At 44.4% G+C, this 19,177-nt stretch overlaps 1 protein-coding gene across 3 annotated transcripts in view; it reads right to left on the minus strand.

The window, feature by feature from the left end:
* Positions 1 to 19,177, minus strand: part of GALNTL6 (polypeptide N-acetylgalactosaminyltransferase like 6) — a 459,205-nt gene that overhangs the window by 244,200 nt on the left and 195,828 nt on the right. For all 3 annotated transcript variants that reach the window (XM_074588461.1, XM_074588460.1, XM_074588462.1), the window contains exon 4: positions 7,740 to 7,906. In XM_074588461.1, the coding sequence (XP_074444562.1) occupies positions 7,740 to 7,906 (167 nt within the window). The remainder of the gene's footprint in view (positions 1 to 7,739; positions 7,907 to 19,177) is intronic.

A 19,177-nucleotide genomic window follows, 5' to 3' on the forward strand; every position in this document is an offset into this window, starting at 1 on the left:
AGTCATCCCAAACACCGATTCACTTACAAGTCCTCTGTTTAGGTACCGTGTCTACTGCGAGAAGACGCTGTAACTGGCAGGGTGACCGAGGAGCCTTAGTGCCAACAGCTCCTTAATCCCTCCCAGATTGAGAGGCACAAACCGGGCCGGGCTAACCGATGGCGCCTCTTGTTCTCAGCCCCCTCCTCCTGCCCGTGATCTCCCCCAAGGGCAGGTACTTCAAGGAGACAAGGATGGTGGACACAGAGCGCTCTTCCATCCCATCCTTCACAGCAGGGCAGCTCACACCACAGACCAGACCTCTCCCTGACGGTCCCTTCCGGGATCCCCGGGCTCCGGCTACTTTAAAAGACGGCAAGAACCTGCCCAGCACTTTCTGGGATTGCAAACCTACCGCAGCGAACCCCTCCCTACCGATATCACAACGCTTTCCACCAGGAACTGCTCTGGCAGAGCTGTATTTTGGGTAAACCTAGAAAGGAGCAGGGGAGGAATAATAAAATTCTATTTGCAAAAGCATACGCTTGTTTAATTGCCATTTTCATTACAGTTTCAGACACTGCCAGTTTCTTCTTAGTAAAAAAAAAAAAAAACACCACCAAAAAAACCCAAGCATAACAAAACCAAAACCGACCATTTCAAATATTTCAGCACTAAGTCAAGTACCAAGCCTTATCCAAGGACTTCTATTAACACTCATTTTCCGACCTGACATTTCTTTTTATTACCAATACCCAGGAGTTTGCTTCAGAAAGTTCTAACACCCCCCTTGGATTTTGGGGCTGGTATAACACTGGCTGGCTCTGAACGCTCTCGCCAACGTGGTACACAAAATACAGTGATGAAAGAGATAATGCAGCTCCTCATGCCTTCTACTGGAGTCAGCGTGCTCCAAATTCAGTCTTCGTGGCTTAGTTTCATTTTCATTCTCAGCCGTTTCGACACGGAGCGGATCTCTGTGCTCTGCTCCGGATGACTCGTGCTCTCCAGGGGAGCGCTGGATATTGAAGTCAGCCTGACTTCAGCGCGCTGGTGTCAATACTGACGGACGCATACTACAGCACTAACAAACTGTTTTCATCTGTAAAGCTAAAACAGAATTAGCCTTATTTTTTCAACGGAATTATTTCAGTTGAGTACTCAGTCAAGGCAAGAGATTTCTGTGCACCCTTATCCCGTTCCTTTTTAACTCTCAACACTTGATACCGTCTATCCTGCTGTACAGCAGGGCATTTCCGAAGGTTTTCCTACTGGATAAGCTTCCAGCCACGGGAGATCTTATGCAGGCAGCAGAGTCACATCCGCACAGCTCTCCCGTGGCAGATATTTATGCTGTATAACGTCATCCCAGAGCGAGCGCCAAGCCAGTGGCAGTTCCAGCAGCCGTCCGGTCTCATGAGCACGGCATTCGCCCCAGCTCATTAACCTCACACGGCAGCAGTTGGGCTCTTGGAACGCCCCGTGTTTAGAGATGCTCCTGCCTTTTTCCTCCCACGGTTTTTGTTTCCTTTCTGTCGCAGAAGGATATTCTAATCACACAAGCAATTCCCAATATCCCACACCATCACAGCATGGAAACAACAGCAGAAGGACCAAAGCAAAACCCCTCACCATCAAATACAAATCCAGTGATTTGTCACAAAACATTGCCATAAAATTACTTGCATAGAATTATGTTTCTGTATTTATAAAAGTTTGTTCCTCAGCTTTCTGAGAAGCCGTACGCAGTCAGGCCGCTGTTAACTTGCCATCAAGAGCAGCCACGGTCCTCAGCCCTCCATCCGCCACCGCTGCCTCTCCACACATGCCCCCCGATGGCAGCCAGGGCTCCGCTCCCGCTTCCGACACGTCTTGTCCAGGTTCCCACTTTTCCTACCAAACGCCTTTTAGTTCTACGCGTTCGACTCAAAGGAAAGGCATGTCACAGAATGATTTCCTGGCCGTAGCCCCTTGGGCCACAGCGAGCACCAGGAGGCAACCCCAGCACCTTCCCATTCCCAGTTGATAATCCCCATTCCTTGTGCTCCATGGCTCCGGAAGAGCCCCTGGGAGCTGTGCCCACGCGCCCCTTCGGAGGCGTTCAGCGTGGTCCTGGTTGGACACGCTCCGGTTGGTGCCCCCATCTCCACGGGCACACGCTTTGTGGAAGAGAAGGGTGGTCAGTTTTCAGGGATGGGCAGACATCTCAGTACAAAAGTACAGTCTCTGGTATAAAAATGCGGAAAAATAATATTTAAGAAAAACAAATCACTCGTGTAACTTTAAAGAGCTCATCTTAAAAGAAAAGTCATGGAGCAATTAAACACCATCTTGAGAAACAGGCTCCTAAACTTAAGGAGAGGGACAGCTTTAGAAGCATTTTCTTTGGCAGAGGTTGACTTTCACAGTATTACAACATCCTCTTCCAATTTTCTTTAAGTGTTGTATGTTTTGACAATGGCAATTTTTGGAGAAATGAGCTTTCACCATATCAGAGAATTGCTGTCTGTAGCTGAGGTCTCCCATGACAAGACAGTCACTCATACAATATAGCCTTCACTTTCATTTCATCAGAAAAGTTATATCCCGCCATGATCTGAAGCCAAGCATTCATAAATTGAAATCACAAGTGGCACGTTACATAAACTAGCTGTCTGCAAGCAAAATACAGGGAATTTCATCTTCATGCAACAAATAGCATGTATTTCTTGAGTGGGAAGCGCTGCAATCTGCTGCTCCGAGAGCTCTTTGCTTTTGGCACAAACTCCCTTACCCTGCCGGTATTATATAATAGCACTAATATAATTTACAGAACTACAGTTTTTTTTAAAAAAAAAAATAAAATCAACAACTTCTATAAGGCCAAAATGGCAGGCTGTCAGGGTAACCGGGCCGTAGATCAGATCTTCCTCCGCGTTCGCACAGAACCAACCCAGTCCAGCCCCGCGCGCTCCCCGCTGCTCGCGGGTGACCGGTCTGGGCTGTGCGGAGCCTGGCACGGCACACCGCCACCCGAGCTGGGACCGCGACACTCCAACGAGCAGCGGCGCAGGGGAGAGCCAAGCGAGGGGACGGAGACGGGAGAAGATAAGAGAAGCCAAAAGGAGAAGGGGCTGGCTCATCAACATGAAGGAAAAGTGCCCAGTTTGGCATTTTCCACCAAAACGCCAGCTCACTGCCAGTGACAGAAACTAGCTCTGTCCGGCAAGAAGCAGCTGGCTGATGAGATTTCCAATTATTTTTTTTTCCCCTTGGCAAGTCTGATGGATTTTTTTGCAAACTAAAAACCTGCCAGATAATTGTTGCTGCTCATAAACTCATTGTTGGTCGTGCATTGTTTATTTTTTCCTCACAATCGGTGCTGTAGCAGTTAGAGCGCCGTGGGGTGAAGCGGAAACGCTCGGCGGGTCAGTTTGACACACGCGGGCACATGCTGTGTCAGTACCAGTTCACAGGCCCGACCATGCTAATAAAGTCATTAAAACACAAAAGGAATAAAGGTTTGTGTACAAACCGATCATGTGTTGGCAACCGACATGCATTGTTTAACTAATTAATTATGCAAGTCTATGTTCCCCCAAAGTTTTAAAACATTAATTAGAATCTTAAGTACGCCTTTGTAAATGCGAGCTGTTCCACGGCCGAACCAGTGCAGACCTCCTGCCTTTTGCCTTTCTCTCCTTTCCCCCAAAGCCGTTGCCCACATTCTGCTTCTTGCCGTGTTTGCAGCGATCTGTCTGCCAACAGCCTGGAACTTCAGAGCAAACACAAACACCCCAGCCCCCAAAACACCAAAAATAAACCCACCCACCCACCCCCATTTTCAAAACGCCCTCGGAAAAGAAAGCCACTTTGCCCAGGGCTGGTTTCCCCGGGCAGCGGGCTCAGGGTGCCAGAGGGACATAGGAGCCACTGCAGAGCCACCGCACACAGCGCCGGTCCCTCCACCTGGAAGTGGTCCTTCACCACCCCAGGGGCCACCTCCTGACCTGACGGGTCTTTGCTCTCCAGCGGCTCTGCGGTACGGGGCTCGCATCAGCCACGCGCTGGAATAATTCACAACCCCAAACCCACCACAAAGTCAGGACTCCTCCACGTACCTTGGTACGCAAAGGGACGTACACCATTAAGCTTTTGTTGAAAAGCTACCTTACTTGGAGCTAGAACCGAGTTCTAAGAATTCCATGGAAGCTTCCAGTGAAGAACTGGCCGCGCACAGCATAGCCACTTCCCCCATCAACAGCTTCCCAAGGGACGCCAAGGGGAAGGCTAACGCTGGTGCCTCTTGCACAGGGCTTGTTCAGCCACAGCGTCTCTCTGCAGAACTCTCTTTCCCCTGACCTCCAGATGCAGCTCCTGTTCTTCTTACCACTGCACCACCATTTGGCCATCTGTGCGTACCCAGATGTAAACCATATAAACACACATTGCTTTTGTTGAAACAAAGAGTTGGAAATAATTCTGCCAATTCGATTCATCGTCTCTCTCACAGTCCATCATTTTTAAGTATACGAACTCCCTAAAAATGAAGTGAACAAAGACATTTTGCAACTTTGGGTACACACATTTAAATCTACATTTCCTTCTGATTGTCACAGATCATTTTTTCTCTTCATGTAGGTTTTTCGTATTTTATTTTTATATTAAATTTGTCCATGACCAAATATTGCACTTCCAAATTTCATAACATTTGCTTACTCCCTCTTCTTAATACCAAGCCTCTAGTCTGCATTACATTGATATTTAAAAGGGTGCAGCTGTCCTTTCACTTTTATAACATCTAAATGTCATAATTTATTGTGAATATTATGCATGAACTATCTGAAGTTTTGGGGTTTGATCTCAAAAGCTGGAGGAGTGCAGATGAGTAAAGGGAAGGCACACAAGCAGTTTTGCAGACAAAGCAGCAAACTGCTGGGTACCCGGCTCTGCGCTAAAACATTCTCATCATCTGTTATCAAAAGCTCTTTATGTGCATTTCAGTATTTATATTCACGTTAGCTAAGAAAACAAAAAGCTCCAGCATTTTCATCCATCTTTTACACCCCTTTCAAGTTTCTAGTTTTTCTCATCTCCTCTATTTCTAACAGGGACTGGCTTTTCCTAACAACTTCTGAGACTCTTGTAAAGAGGCAAACTTTGATGAGTAGAACACCCTAGAGAAAAACATTCGCCATTTAATCAGTACTTTTAAAATAACAGTGCTACTGAAATACCCCATCGTCCCTTTCAACTACCTACAAATGGTGTTTAGGTACCCGGCACAAAACTCTCTCTTTACAGTACAAAGTTGTGGAACAAGTATAGTGCACATAATATTACTTAAATAGCATATAACTGATTTCACAAGAAATAGCCATTTGTCAGCTTTTTGACCTAGGAAGCTTCACGAAGAAGTTACAGGCCGAGAAAAGGGACACAGATTTACCACTAATCCCGACACTGCAGTCGGCTGTGCCGGCCACCGTTCGATCAGCCTGACAACAACTCAACACGCTTAGCGTTACTTTTTCACCTAATCTGTCTTCAGTGTCTTTCACGTCGCTTTATTCCTCTCATCAGTTTAGGAAAAATCAACTAAGGAGTGAAGGACTAATAACAATAAACAAGGCGTCTATCCATTCATTTTCAAAAGATTGTTTTAAGAACTGGGAGGGGAGGGGGATGGATATCAGTCAGCGGTTTTTCAACAGAAAATAACCCAGTGTATTACGCGTGGCCATTTCATGAAAAAGAAAAAAGGGCACAAGAAAACACGATGCAGCCCCAGTTCAGTACAGTTTGGAGGATCACAAATACGAGAATTAGACCTGCTTCACATGTGCCAAAGTGATTCACCCGAGTTGAAATTCACCGTTACTGAATTCGGAGCAGAGACGCCTCTTCTCAAAACACGCAGCACCAGGTATTGCTACCCAACAGGCGCCAGTTCAGAACCGGCAGCCATTCAAAACCACATCGCTAATCTTCATTTTAATAACAACAAAAGCCAGGTAAGTAGATCTTCCTAATGGAACAAAAGTTCCAGGCCCAGCTCCATACAAGTCTTCTTAATAGGTTTCTCTCAGATTTTCAAACCAGTCGCTTACGTTAAGCATTTCCATGCTACGTGAACAACTTCTTCCAGCTGAAAACTGTTCCACTGAAGAGTTAGATGTGTTTATACAACTGGAAATTAAGAAGATTTGGGAGATTTCTGTAGTGTATAGAAATCAATGCTACAGTTCATACATAAACCCAAATACTTTCGGCCAGCAGCAGAACCTAAGTTAGGGCAGGCAAAAGAGAGCAACAGAAGTTACAATATTCCTTGTTTACTGGCATTAATTCTTTCTCTAATAACTGAGAAGTAGATAAACGTGTTAATGTTTTAAAAAGCTTAAGAGTATATCAGCAATAGTCAGTACGATCTTCACTACAAGAAGTGCTACAGCATCCCCGTATTGATCAGGCATAGCCTCAGTAGCTGCTCTCAGTATAAGAAGCATTTTTACTTGTCAGACACCTCATAAAACCGACTTGGAGACTTCCCCGTAAGTTGTTTAGTCCTAGGAAATTGTTAGCCTGCAGGAAAATTGCTGTGCTCCTTTACACTGCTTGTTTTGAAACCTTCCATCCAGGATCTAGATTTTATAAACACGGAATAGCCGGAACTGTACTCGCTTTACAATTTCACTTAAATTGCATTACAAATGGAGAGGTAGTTCATCAAAGGACATATTGCAGCTAAAGCAGCAGATATGAGAGGGTAAGACGGATGTGTGCAGCATTAATCTCTCTAACCCCTGAAACGTCAAGTTAAAAACCTTCCAAAAGTGATTCCACTGCAGCTCTACTAACATTCCTCTCCTTCTCCCAGGCGCTTCTCACGAGAGCGGGTCAGAAATGGGCTCCTGTGAGTCCCCAGCCGAGACAAAGGTTTTACCCGAAACAGCAGCAAAGAGCACAATCCTCGCTCCCTGCCCATCAGCCTGCTCAGAACCAGGCTCACGCACGCACCAGGAACTCATGTTTCACCAAAAACAACCAAAAAACCCCCCAAATGCCAAAAGCCTCAGAGCTCTTCATTCTTGAAGCCCTAGGAGACATACAGAAATTTGAAAGAAAAAAAAAAACTATTTCCCAGTTCCATATCATTGTTAGGGATGAATTTTTCCTAAGAAATCATTAAATTTCATTTTAAGGAACTTCAGAGCATTCACTTCTCACGTTGCATTCAAGAAGTAACGATGGCAGAGATCATTAAGCGATTGCAGTTTGCTCAGTCCCACTATACACACATGACGTAAACCTTGATGAACTATTCTAAAGCAGTTTTTCACCGTCCCTTCAAGAGAGTCTCATTTCTCTGTACCGCTGCTTTGTACCACTATATGAAGTCGTCTAACTCGAATAAAATTCCACGGTTAAAATCTAATGAGTTGCATCCAGAATGGTCAAAGTTCACAGGATTTCTGAGTAAAAGCGAAGCCAACGGAAAAGATGCTGAAACACTAAAACTGCAGAATTTCAGGAATGATATATTCCAAATACCATATTAATAGAGGCCAATGAACAGTTCCCGGTCTCCTCCCTTTGACAGGAGTTTCAGTATTCACGCAAAGTAAACCAAAAGCCACTTGCAGAGGTTTATCCCAGCTAAGAGTCACAGAGCACTTGTGGGCCAGCAGGTTCCCCCCTCGCGTTCCGCTGCCCCTGGCTCCGTAGGGACCACACCGCGACACACGTCTCCAGCGCGAGCGAACCCGGCCGGGCCTCACCTCTGTCGCTGAAGTCATCCACGAGAATGATCTCCGCGATCAGGCTGTCTGGCGTGCGGTTGATAATACTGTGTATTGTCCGCAAGAGCGAAGTCCAGCCTTCGTTATGGAACGGGATAATTATGCTAGTGTTTGGTAGCTTTTCCAAGTACACCTTGTGCTTACAGCTGGGGAGAGAAGAAAATAACCGTATAAGCGGACTGAAACGTCTGGGTTGGCAAGTGCTGCCGTCCATTTGGGCCATTCAACCATCAGGGTTTCTGGCGTGAAATCCAACAGTGTAATCAACCAGTACTTTCACATGAACCTAGTTCATTTAAAATATTTATATCGCTTACAACATACAATAAATCTGAACAACGACAAAACTTAAGTACGCTGACTGGAATTAGGCTCTCATCCTTCACTAGAAGCTTTTTCCTGCAAAATGACAGCGGACAGGTCTTCAACAACATTATTTCCAGAAGACAAATCCTCTTATCAGAAAGAATTCTGAAACATAATATGAAGCAAAAGAAAGTCTGAAGTGATGCTTTTTTGTGCATAGCAGACAAACTTCGTAAAAGCAGACGAAGTCCAGAAAACAATTCCCCACTCTCCTGGCTGACGCGTGCTCACCGTACGCAAGCCACGGACATCCCCAAGTACAACTCCGACTTCACATCCAGGCAGCCAAAATAATTGCTGCTATTAGAGATAAACCACCACACAACTCTGAAGATGCAGAGTGATACAAGCAAGAAAATATAAACTACCTTTCATTTTTGAAAGGAAAGCCCTGCACCGTGAGCAGCACCCATGCAATGTCAGTGCTCGACCTTCCCGTTTCACTCTTGACTTCACGCGTTTGAGCAAAACCCCATTCTTTAAAAAGAAATAACGGCCTTGCAATTCAGTTTCCCCTAATAGCCGAGAACATTTCATGAATAATGTTTATGTTACTGGAACCGACAGGATCTCATCTTCCACGTTTTACTGAAAAGGTGGGGAAGGGGCACACTCCCGCTGTTGGCGTGTCACTCGGCTGCGGGGACAAAGGAGCCGCGTGACTCCGCGCTGCCCAGGAGAGTCCCACCCTGGTAACGGCATCCCCGCAAGCAGAATCACAACAGCTCTGCGATAAACAAACAAAAGCAACAACAACAACAAGAAAAGGAAAAAAGCTTCGACCTGCCACTCCCGGGCATTAAAACCGCAGAGACATCTTTGCTGTCTTCCAGAAGGAGTGACTGTGCGTATCAGATACTGCTGTAGGTTATAACGTTGATTTACATACATTTGCAGCTTAGTTTGCATTTCCACTTTATAAGCCTCGCTTAGAAATCAATATTTACCCGTTTCTTGTACGGCGACCACATTGAAGAAATCTTCCACAGAAATACTGAAAACCCATAGCTCATACAGTTGTATTTGCAAAATACAAACTGTTATGTACTTGTGAACAAACAATCAAGTTTTTGGATGCTTTCCTAAAAAATAAGATTTAAATTTGTAATTAAGACATTTTTTTCCCAAAACATGGCAACAATGAGTTTGATGACAAGCGATTTGCAAAAATAATACTTTTGGAAACTTTCTAACAAGCAGCTCGCTGGTAGAACACGCGGGCACTCTGGAAAAAGGAGAGCTGCTTTGCAAGGACGGGAAGTTCGGGGAAAACACTGCTCACTACCCAGTGACAGAAAAGGCTAAGTATGTATTCTAACGTTTTGGGAAGAAAAAAAAAAAAAATATCCACTGCAGCAACAGCATTAAGTAAAAATTTTTTCTTCTCTGTAGGAAGAAGTACAACAAAGGAGGCCCAGTACTAGTCCGTAGCTGCTTCAGCTGGCAAATGAAGAAAGCCAGCTCCCAAACCCACCACCCACTGCTGCCAGCTGTGCGCCAACAGTGATGCTTCCTGGACTAGAACAAACCCAACTGTTATACAGCCAGGTAATTCTTACGCTATTCCTGAAAGCACGATTCTTCTTTAGCATTTTTAAGGCCCAGTATGATTTTAAAACAAAAACACCAGGCAAAACCAAGCCAGAGAACCCCCCGTGTCAGACTACAATTTCTGAAGGATAAGGGGGCAAAAAGATAACACCCAAAAGACCCAAATACATTAGAACGTTGTTTCTTTTTAAATGTCACCCCTCCTGTATAAGAGTATGCCTTTTGTAAGGGCTTCTACTGAAATTTCTGTATTTGCATGGTCAATAATTTAACCTTAAGTGTATACAGAGGGGGAAGGTCATTTCATATCCACTTCAATATTTCATATTCTCATCAATTATTTCAGCTTAATTGCATATTCTAAGCAATGAGAAACAGAAACAACATCAATGGACTTAGTTTAAAACTATTTCATTCTTCCTACAGAACGGATGGCCCTACCGGCCCTAGAAGAGAGCCATGCCTAGCAGACAGAAGAGGAAGCCAGCCTACGTTTTGACCTTTGGTCCTCGGTTGTGTTTACTGTTACTTTGAGTCATTGCAAAGGTACCCGGCCACACGTGAACTGATTTCTAGAGAGCGCCAGGAACCACCAAAAGGCCCTTTTCCTACTTTTCTCAAAAAAGCTGGTCATATTCTCAAATTCATAGAAATGGAACCTTAAACATCATCCCCCTCTATAGTTAAGACCGTCCATTAGGTTTCATAGCAGCGGCTGACTTGCCTTTCTTCATCACATTCAATTCTGCTCGTTTTCAGCCCCTTGCTCTCCGACACGAGACTAACTGTAACAGAGCGTCACGATGTTTTACGAGGCGTAACACAGAAACCATTCCATCGGAAGCTGTATTCAGCGGTACCCACGGCAGCGCGCAGTGGCTCGGTGCCGTGACGGGCTGCGGGGCAGGCCTGACGGATAGCTGTAACGCTCAGAAAGGCCCTGAACTGCAGCGAAGATGCAGTCAGACATCACCGCTGAGACACTGGATCTACCAAGAGAAGAGCCATATACGCGTGCAGCATCTGTCCAGACTCCGTCAGCGCGGTTCTCTGTATCCTGCATCTCAGAAGAGACGCCACATGCCCTGGCTGCCTGCGAGATGCTACTTGGAAGCACAGACACCGCTTCTTTAAGCCATTGCTTATCTCCGAAATAGCCACCAGGTCTTTCTGCCTTCAACAAAGACCTAGTTACCACATCGCCAGGTCAGACCGAAGTCCATAGTCATAAACTATAATTTACATAAACATAAATTATTACATTTAAATTTATTAATGGTGCCTACAACACAGGATAAACCAGGTAGATGTATGACTCATGTACTAGGCAGAAAAGATAACAGTTTTTATATGCAACAGTAACTGATATAAATCCATAAAGCTTGACATACATAGATCTATGTTACCTAATATTTCAATTCATCTGTATTTTACTGATGAGAGTGATGTTTAAAGCCAGGAAGCATCAGCGAAGTTATCAGATAAGGTACTGGAAAGATACTTTTACCATTAACTCAACAATTTTGCATCAGCATCGAAGATTTCTAGAAGTGTTCTTTCAACACTAGTTCATTATCAAAAATTCCGCTGAGTGCATCTGGAGAGGTGCTGACATAAAGCTTGATCATAGCTTCAAACCAGCCTTGCTTTATTATTTATGCTGGTTCCAAGGCCCTAACATACCTCTTAATAAATAACTATTTCATTTTTCAGCCACCATGAAGTCATACTTCCAAGCCTACATGCTTTTTTGCTCTCAGCAAAACAATCCTAACATGATAACAGTGTTAAGCATTCCTAAGCAAAATACAGACCCTGATTTCAGTAGGTCTGTGCCCTAAAATTGATCTGGTTAATAGCTTAACTACGCTGGGGAATGAGTGTGTCAAAAGTGAGATTCTGGATTCTCTACAGAAATGAGAAATTATAATCCAAGAGGCTTTCATATTTCCTGAAGAATGCAATCTTAACAAAATTTATTAAAATAAAAAATAAAGCAAGCTTTACCGTGGAAAGGAGAAGTGCTGGAGAAAGAGACCTGGAAATAAATGGAACAATGAATATTCAGAAAAGGCTAGCAGCTTTACGACAGAGAGACGGGCAGTCCAAACAGTTTCGGTGCGGTAGGGGTTTGCTCCAAGATCTACCTCAATACAGAGGAGACTGTAACACAGTGGATGCCAATTAACATTACTTTACGCTATCCCTTTCATTATCAAGTCATAGTGCAACCGATAAAGGCAAATTAATTACTGTAGAGCTTTAGTATCACATCATATTCTGATTAAGGAATTAAAAAAGAAAAACAACGAAAAGCCAGTGGGGAATTGCAAAAAGCATGCAACTACTAGGTCTTTCAAAATAATTTTTAATACTAGGGTTATTATTTGCTATTTTTAGTTTGTTTCCATCAGGACTGGTTTTTGCCCTAGTGGTATTTTCATCTGGATTAACTTTTAAAATAACTCATGAGAGTTTTGCAGTAACAAGATTAATTTGAGTGGCAAACGAAGACGGAGACTGCTCATTTGACTCGGATAACTGGGCTCCGTGTACGGTGTCCAATGGCTCCTTTGAACGAGGCGTACGTTAGTGTAAGCGCACACACCTCAGATGAAAAACCCGCCAGGAAGTTTGATAGTTTTCCGTATGGGATTGAGGGCAGAGAACTAAACCACTCTACCCGGAATGACTGCACCAAACTGATTTTTCGCTTCAGCTTTGATCACAGTAATTCCCATGAAAGCCTTCTCAGGAGCCAGCCCTGGCTGCGCACGCGTACTCACCACCGTGCCCATACTGATAAGGGGATAAATATTTAAGGATGCTAAAAGCACATTATTTGACAGATATTCCACTGTTTTCATTACGTTTTTTCCTCACTTTCATCCTTACCTCCATACTTGTGTTTCCTCAGATAACCAAATAGCCCAGTGGAATTCTTAATGTTTGAGGTAGCGTTCAGTCAGTCATTCCTTTTGCTCAGAAACTCTCAAGCTGTACTTGAGGTACAGGTGCCTGTAAGTTCAATTGCTGGAGGTAAGGAGCCCGTTGTGTTCTTTAGGTGGACTTTTTCTTAAATTTAAAGAAAGCGCTCAGTTCAAATTTTTGTATTTTTAAACCATGTACTTGCTCTAGACCCTTAAAAATGCAGAACTTTTCAGACAGGGTTCAGTCAAATAATAACTAGTCTTTGGCTGTAGTTTTCAAAATGAAAAGGGGCTGCCATCAAAAGAGATTATTTTAAGACCTCAGAAAGCAAGGGCATTTATTTCAGATGCGCAGCGTTTAGATTCCTGAATCAACAAGTTGGGAGGGGGTGAAGAAACAACCATACGTATCTAGGACTCACGGCAGGACTACAGTTCAAGGGGGAGAGGAATCTGACAATTGAACCTAAAAAATAATAATAAAAAAAAATATAATCACTCCTACTGAGCATAAGTATTTCCTGCTTAACCTTAATAGAATTAACCTTGTTGGCCTCTTCTCCCAGGGGAATAATGACAGGACCAGAGGAAATGGTCTGAAGCTGGGGCAGGGGAGGTTTAGGTTAGACATTAGGAGGAATTACTTTACTGAAAGAGTGGTCAGGCACTGGAACAGCTTGCCCAGGGAGGGGGTTGAGTCACCATCCCTAGAGGTGTTTAAGGAACGTCCAGATGTGGCACTTCAGGGCATGCTCTAGTGGCAGAGATTGTAGGCTGTTTGGTTGGACTCGATGATCTTAAGGGTCCTTTCCAGCCATGAAGATTCTGTGATTCTGTGATTAATACTACAGTTGACCTTAATAAAGTACTACAGACGCTTTCCTAAAGATGTGCCTTTTCTTGCATTTAAACATCACATATTGAAGCGCAGCACACTTATTTGTGGAACAATGCTGAGTAACAGGCTCAGTAGCTAAGGTTACAAGAATGGCAAATTCTTAGCATAAATGTTAATAGATTTCTGCAAGTTATTATTTAATAAACTCTTTAAATCTCAGAATAATTTCCGAGTTAAGTCTGCAAGTGATACACAAACATCTTGGTAGAAATCCCTCGGGAGACAGCCACGACAGTGTCACCCTGCGGGTAAGTGTTCTCTCACCGAGGTTACCCCATTAGTGCTCGGAACAAAGCCAGTGGAGAAGAGGAGAACGTGTGAGGGGCGCTACGCGTTTCCCTCGTACAAACCCTCAGAATTCGGAAACACCTTCACAATTTGGACTTCGCCAGAAACATATCTTATGGACACAAACACTTGTGTATGTACGTACAAAAAAACCTGGCAGCAAACAATGAATTTGCTGATGAATCAGATACGATGACATTTTCAAGATTATCATCATGATTCAAGTTACAAACCTTGAATTACACTTTCAAAAACTGCTATCCTTGATCAATCTCTTCCTTCTTTCCAAGATATTTCAGAACTTAATATTTGATATGTCTTATCAAAGACTACCACTAGATCAACAAATTTGTCCTTTAGATACTTTAAGATGAGAATTTTAAGTGACCTCCCTACCAGGGAATGAGCTGATTCAAAATTACAATTTTTTTTTGTATTATTTTTTTTTTCCCCCCAAGTTATTTTCAAATCAGTGAGTACCTCTTCACTATCTCTGGCCAAAGAATCTCCTTCCTCTCTCCCTTCCATCAACAGATCCATTACTAAGCACTAATTATGTTTATGATTCAAGATTTTGTTCATTACTGTTTTGACAAAGGGAACTCGGGAAGCTGCACAAACCGTTTATCACACATGTCTGACACAGAGTCACTACGAAATCAAAGTTCTTTACAAAAAGCCAAGGTAGAATTTATTGCAAATTATTTGTATAGTGAAAAACGTTAAATAAACATAACTGACAAAGTGGAACTTTCTACCAGCTTTTTATTTGGCACATTCCCACAGTTTGTTATCCCATCTGGCTCCAGGAGCTCAAGGCTTATTCATAAAAATGATACACCCTTTAACTCGCTTTAAAACACTTTATACTGATTATTCCTTTGAGACACAGAAATCTGCTGGGTTGAAGCAAGAATCAAAACCGAGTTTCTGAACAAAACACTCTTAGAGTCAGCTTCAAAGTCGCAGGAAGACTTTTAGAAGGTTAAAGAATAACAAGAAGCTCCTCTATTCCTGAAATCCTAGCCTGCCTGAGGAAGAAAAAGAAAACCATCACAGAATTACGGATGGAAGCTATCTGCAGCAGGCACTAATAAAACACAAGTTGAAGTGCGGACCAGGCACAGAGAGAGAGGTGGCGAACAGGAGTTACAATGACACCGCTCTGGTACTCGCTCCTGAGAGCCCGAAGACGATTACGATCCTATTTTGCAGGTTCACCTACTCTGCCGGGCAGAAATAAAGACCAGCATCCCTTCACTTTGAGGGATAGTTCTGTTTAATTCCCTCATGAGTTTATAAGTAGGGAAAAAGAGCCCTAAGACGTCATGCTAGCTTAAGAAAAGATGCAGAACTGCAAAATTCTCCATCTTTACAACTTCTCTGTTAACAGAAACAGGCAGAAATCCACTGCCTCTGCAGAAGAGCAAACGCGAGAAAATGGGCTTCTAACGCGACGGAGAGGAGAGCGGGGCTGGCGCCGGTGCAGGCACTTTGCAGCAAGAGCCAGTCCATAACAGCAGCGCTTTGCTTGACCCCGCGGGTGGAACAGCAGCGATATTTCATGCGCATTAAGGGACGCCAGTGGCAATGCCTTGGCCAGTTACCAGGCTTGGGGCCTCCCGGCACATCAACACCTCGGTCACTGCCCTTTCGGGTAGATAATAGCACTGGAGGAGTTCGGTGTCTTGCAGACGGCCCTCGGCTGTGTTCAGGAGGCAGGGAGCAGCCCACCACGGCACTTACTGGATCGTAGGAGCAGCCCATCTCCAATTTTCCTCTCTTAGAGGAAGGACTAGAGAAAGTGAGAGCAAAACAGAAAGATCTGCAATCTTTTTTAAATTTTTCCACTGGCTTTGTCAACACACAGTCTTCACTGAGCTGCTTTTTGAGATCTGACCTTTTCTGTCCCTCGATTAAAGGAACTGCAGCACCCACCGGGCGCTCAGCTTCCAACAAGCCCCTCCGCAAAGCCACCAGGACAAAACACTTTCTGGTGCAGATTTACATAGTAATTGTCTTAGCACGTCAAAATACTCAATTTACAGCAACAAGCCTCAGTCACAGCGTGTTTCTGTTCCAATCTAGCCCTGTCAGCCGAGCCTGATAAAGTAGCGATAGCCAGTAATTTCTGCTGCCATTTGACAAGGCTGGAAAATTAGCTCGGGTGTGAGCGGAGGGAGGGGAAGGCAATCTGTATGTTCACAGCTGGGAGGCAAGCAGGCATTACTGGGTACGGGCCTCCAGAAACGTCACAACACTTTTCCCTACTAGGACAAATAAACCTCCTCCAAAACATTATTTCTATTTTTATGGAGAAAAAAAAATAAAAGAGAGAATGATTAAATTGTACAGTAGAAATAGTTTGCAATATTGGAGACCTTCTCGCTCTCTACAGCTCCCTGAAAGGAGGGGGCAGCCAAGGGGGGTCAGGCTCTTCTCCCAAGGAACAGGCCATGGGACAAGGGGAAATGGCCTCAAGTTGCACCAGGGGAGATTTAGGATGGATATCGGAAACAATTTCTTCCCGGAAAGGGCTGTCAAGCATTGGAAGAGGCTGCCCGGGGCAGTGGTGGAGTCGCCACCCCTGGAGGGATTTAAAAGAGGAGTAGACATAGTGCTTAGAGATATGGTGTAGTGATGGTTTTTGTCAGCGTTGGGTTGATGGTTGGGCTCCACGATCTGAAAGGTCCCTTCCAACCTGGGCAAGCCTGTGATTCTATTGCTATTAACTGCACTAACAAACACGTCGTGGATACTGGCTAGGCCAAGCCCTGTGTCCTTTAGGTAGGCTCCTGCAGCGTGGGCCTCAGCAGAGCTGAGAGCGCTGAATTTGGGGCTTGTCACTTTACAGCAAATCACATCATTTTGGTCTGTCACCGACAGTCTCTCCAGCAGCACCGCGTGTCTCCCAAGAGATCAAAGGCAGTGAGTTTGCCCCACTTCATCCTCCAAACCAAAAGGTTTCTCTAACCAAGGGAGGAGCACGACAGGCAGATAAGCCTTATGACACAAGGCACACTCATGGTTGCAAACCTTTGTTTTGCAAGATAGTGAGCTATAAATCCATCAACGCTCATGGAAACATCTAACAACAATTTAAAAAAAAAATAAATTAAAAAACCACTACTTACCCATATGTATTAAATCTAGGCTTGGGGGAAAACATGAACGCATACAGTAATTTTATACCAGCTCAAAATCCTTCACAAGCAAGCTTACATCAGGAGGCATCTTAGTACCACACTTCAGCTTAAACTTTGCGCTTTATTACCTATGAATTCCAAAATAGCAGCAAGCAGCTCAATTTATCTAATATATACACATACATCCCCGAACTGCTTGCCTTTTTTTTTTTTTTTAAGAGAGAAGATTACAGAAATATCAATGTACTCAAAATTCATTTATTCACCCCAAGCAGATTTATCCGATTGTCTCTCAAGAGTCAGGCAGACCTTAACATGATCAATAAAAAGCCTCCTCTTTGAGTCTGGCCAAAGGAAAAGAAAGAGGATGAGAATCTCAAGTTCTTGTCATCTCAAAGTGCATTTTATGCTACTTCAGGAATAAGCCAACGCAAGATGTTCAACTATCCTTTAATTTCAGTTTCAGAAATCCTAATTATCCTTTTACCGCTTCTTACTGCTCTTACATTCCAAAGCCATCCCATCCTAGAGGCTTCTAGGAACCCTCTGGCATATCAGCCACTCATCCCAGTTCTGTGCCAGCCCTCAGGAACCTCTCCCAGTCCCTGTGATCACTCAAAGACAGTTGAGAGTGGCCTCAAAATACCAGTTCCTTCAGCATTCCCATCAGTACATCCCATCAGGGCCCAGGGACTTACTATGTCCACCTTCTTAAGAGTTCCAAGATACCCCTGTGATGGATCGACATCTCTCTGACACCCCTTTCACAGCAATACAGGACCAGCAAAACAGGAAGAAGGTGGTTTTTCATTGCAGCCTTGCTGCACGTTTCCTGTCCTTACTACACGAGGTACGACAGCTGGTTCTGCTGCCAGCGCGAGCGTACCGCTGGCACTCGCCGTGTTTTGTTAATATTAGAGCCGAAATTTCAGCTCCTTAGAAGTATCCAGTTTTGTGCAAATCCACATCAGATACACGCCTAATTGCATGAAAATATGCTCGGAAAGGAAGCAAGAATGGATATATAAGAGAAGGGAAGGTATACTGAATTTTCTGATAAAACTATTTAATTAACAGTGTATAACATCATCACTTTCACCTGTGAACTGCGAAGATACAGATCGCCAGAACATTCCACATTTCTCACAGATCTTAGCGATATTACACGTACTTTCCCATTTTAGTGTCGTATTATTTGAGAGTTAAAGAGTTCTGGCTTTAGCCATTGCCAAACGCTAATAGCCTCGGCCGCCCCCGAGGCGCGGAACTGGCTGGAGGGCAAATCCCCTTCCCTGCCCCTGGGAAGTTCAGATTCCCCAGCTCTCCTCACCGCAGCCTGCTGTTTCCTCAGCGGCGTGGGGGGCTTTGCTGGATTCCAGGTAACACGTAAGGCATCTAAACACGCAAGAACGACTTCCCTCCACTTGTATAAACAGCTTATTCTTTTACCAAATTCTTTCCAGCAAAGAGCCCCAGCCCCGTCAGGCTTGGGCTCTCTCCGTCTCTGCTCCCCCCCAGGAGACAGAAGGGCAACCACCGACCTTCAGCCGCCATCAAGAGACCCACAGAGCACCCAGCAAGCAGTTGGGTGTCATTTGTTACTATCGATGCCCACCGTGCAGAGGAACGGATGGCAGGCAGGGCAGAGACAGGTGGCCATGAGTTTTCTGGGGTATAAAATATTCCTGACGGTGTTATGAGGAGCCGCACGCCGAAGGAGATGCCCTGAAGCCATCGCAGAGAACAATCTGGCGGGGCTTGGAAGTGGGACATCGCCTGCAACGTTTCTGACCCCTCGACTTTCCACCTTTGCTACGTCATTCAGCAGCTGCTCAAACGGCTTTGAGAAGCGGTGGGAGCAGTAACCTCCAGCCTCCCCCCTGCCCCCGAAAGCACAACTTGAGCTGAAGCAGTTGCCTGTGCCGGGGGAGGTTAAGGTAACAAACAGCCGTACGAAGCGATGCAGCGCGTACGTGTCCATAAAGACATTCCCAATTTCCCCAAGTGAATGAGAACCAGAAAGAAACCTTCCACTCTTAGTTTCTTTCAACAGATAATCAAAAATTCAATAGACTATTGATCCAAACAACTAATTACTTCCATAAGCCTTATTAAATATTGTAAAGTTCAGCAGACTTCAAATTAAATCATTTGTCTTTTAGTGTCTTTAAGTAGGAGAGCCTAAGCCTGTCCGTAAGACCATAGAACGCTGGGGGAATTCACCGGAATCTCTCTTGG

The sequence above is a fragment of the Larus michahellis genome, chromosome 5 (assembly GCF_964199755.1).
Source record: "Larus michahellis chromosome 5, bLarMic1.1, whole genome shotgun sequence".
In the NCBI taxonomy this organism is placed as follows: domain Eukaryota; kingdom Metazoa; phylum Chordata; class Aves; order Charadriiformes; family Laridae; genus Larus; species Larus michahellis.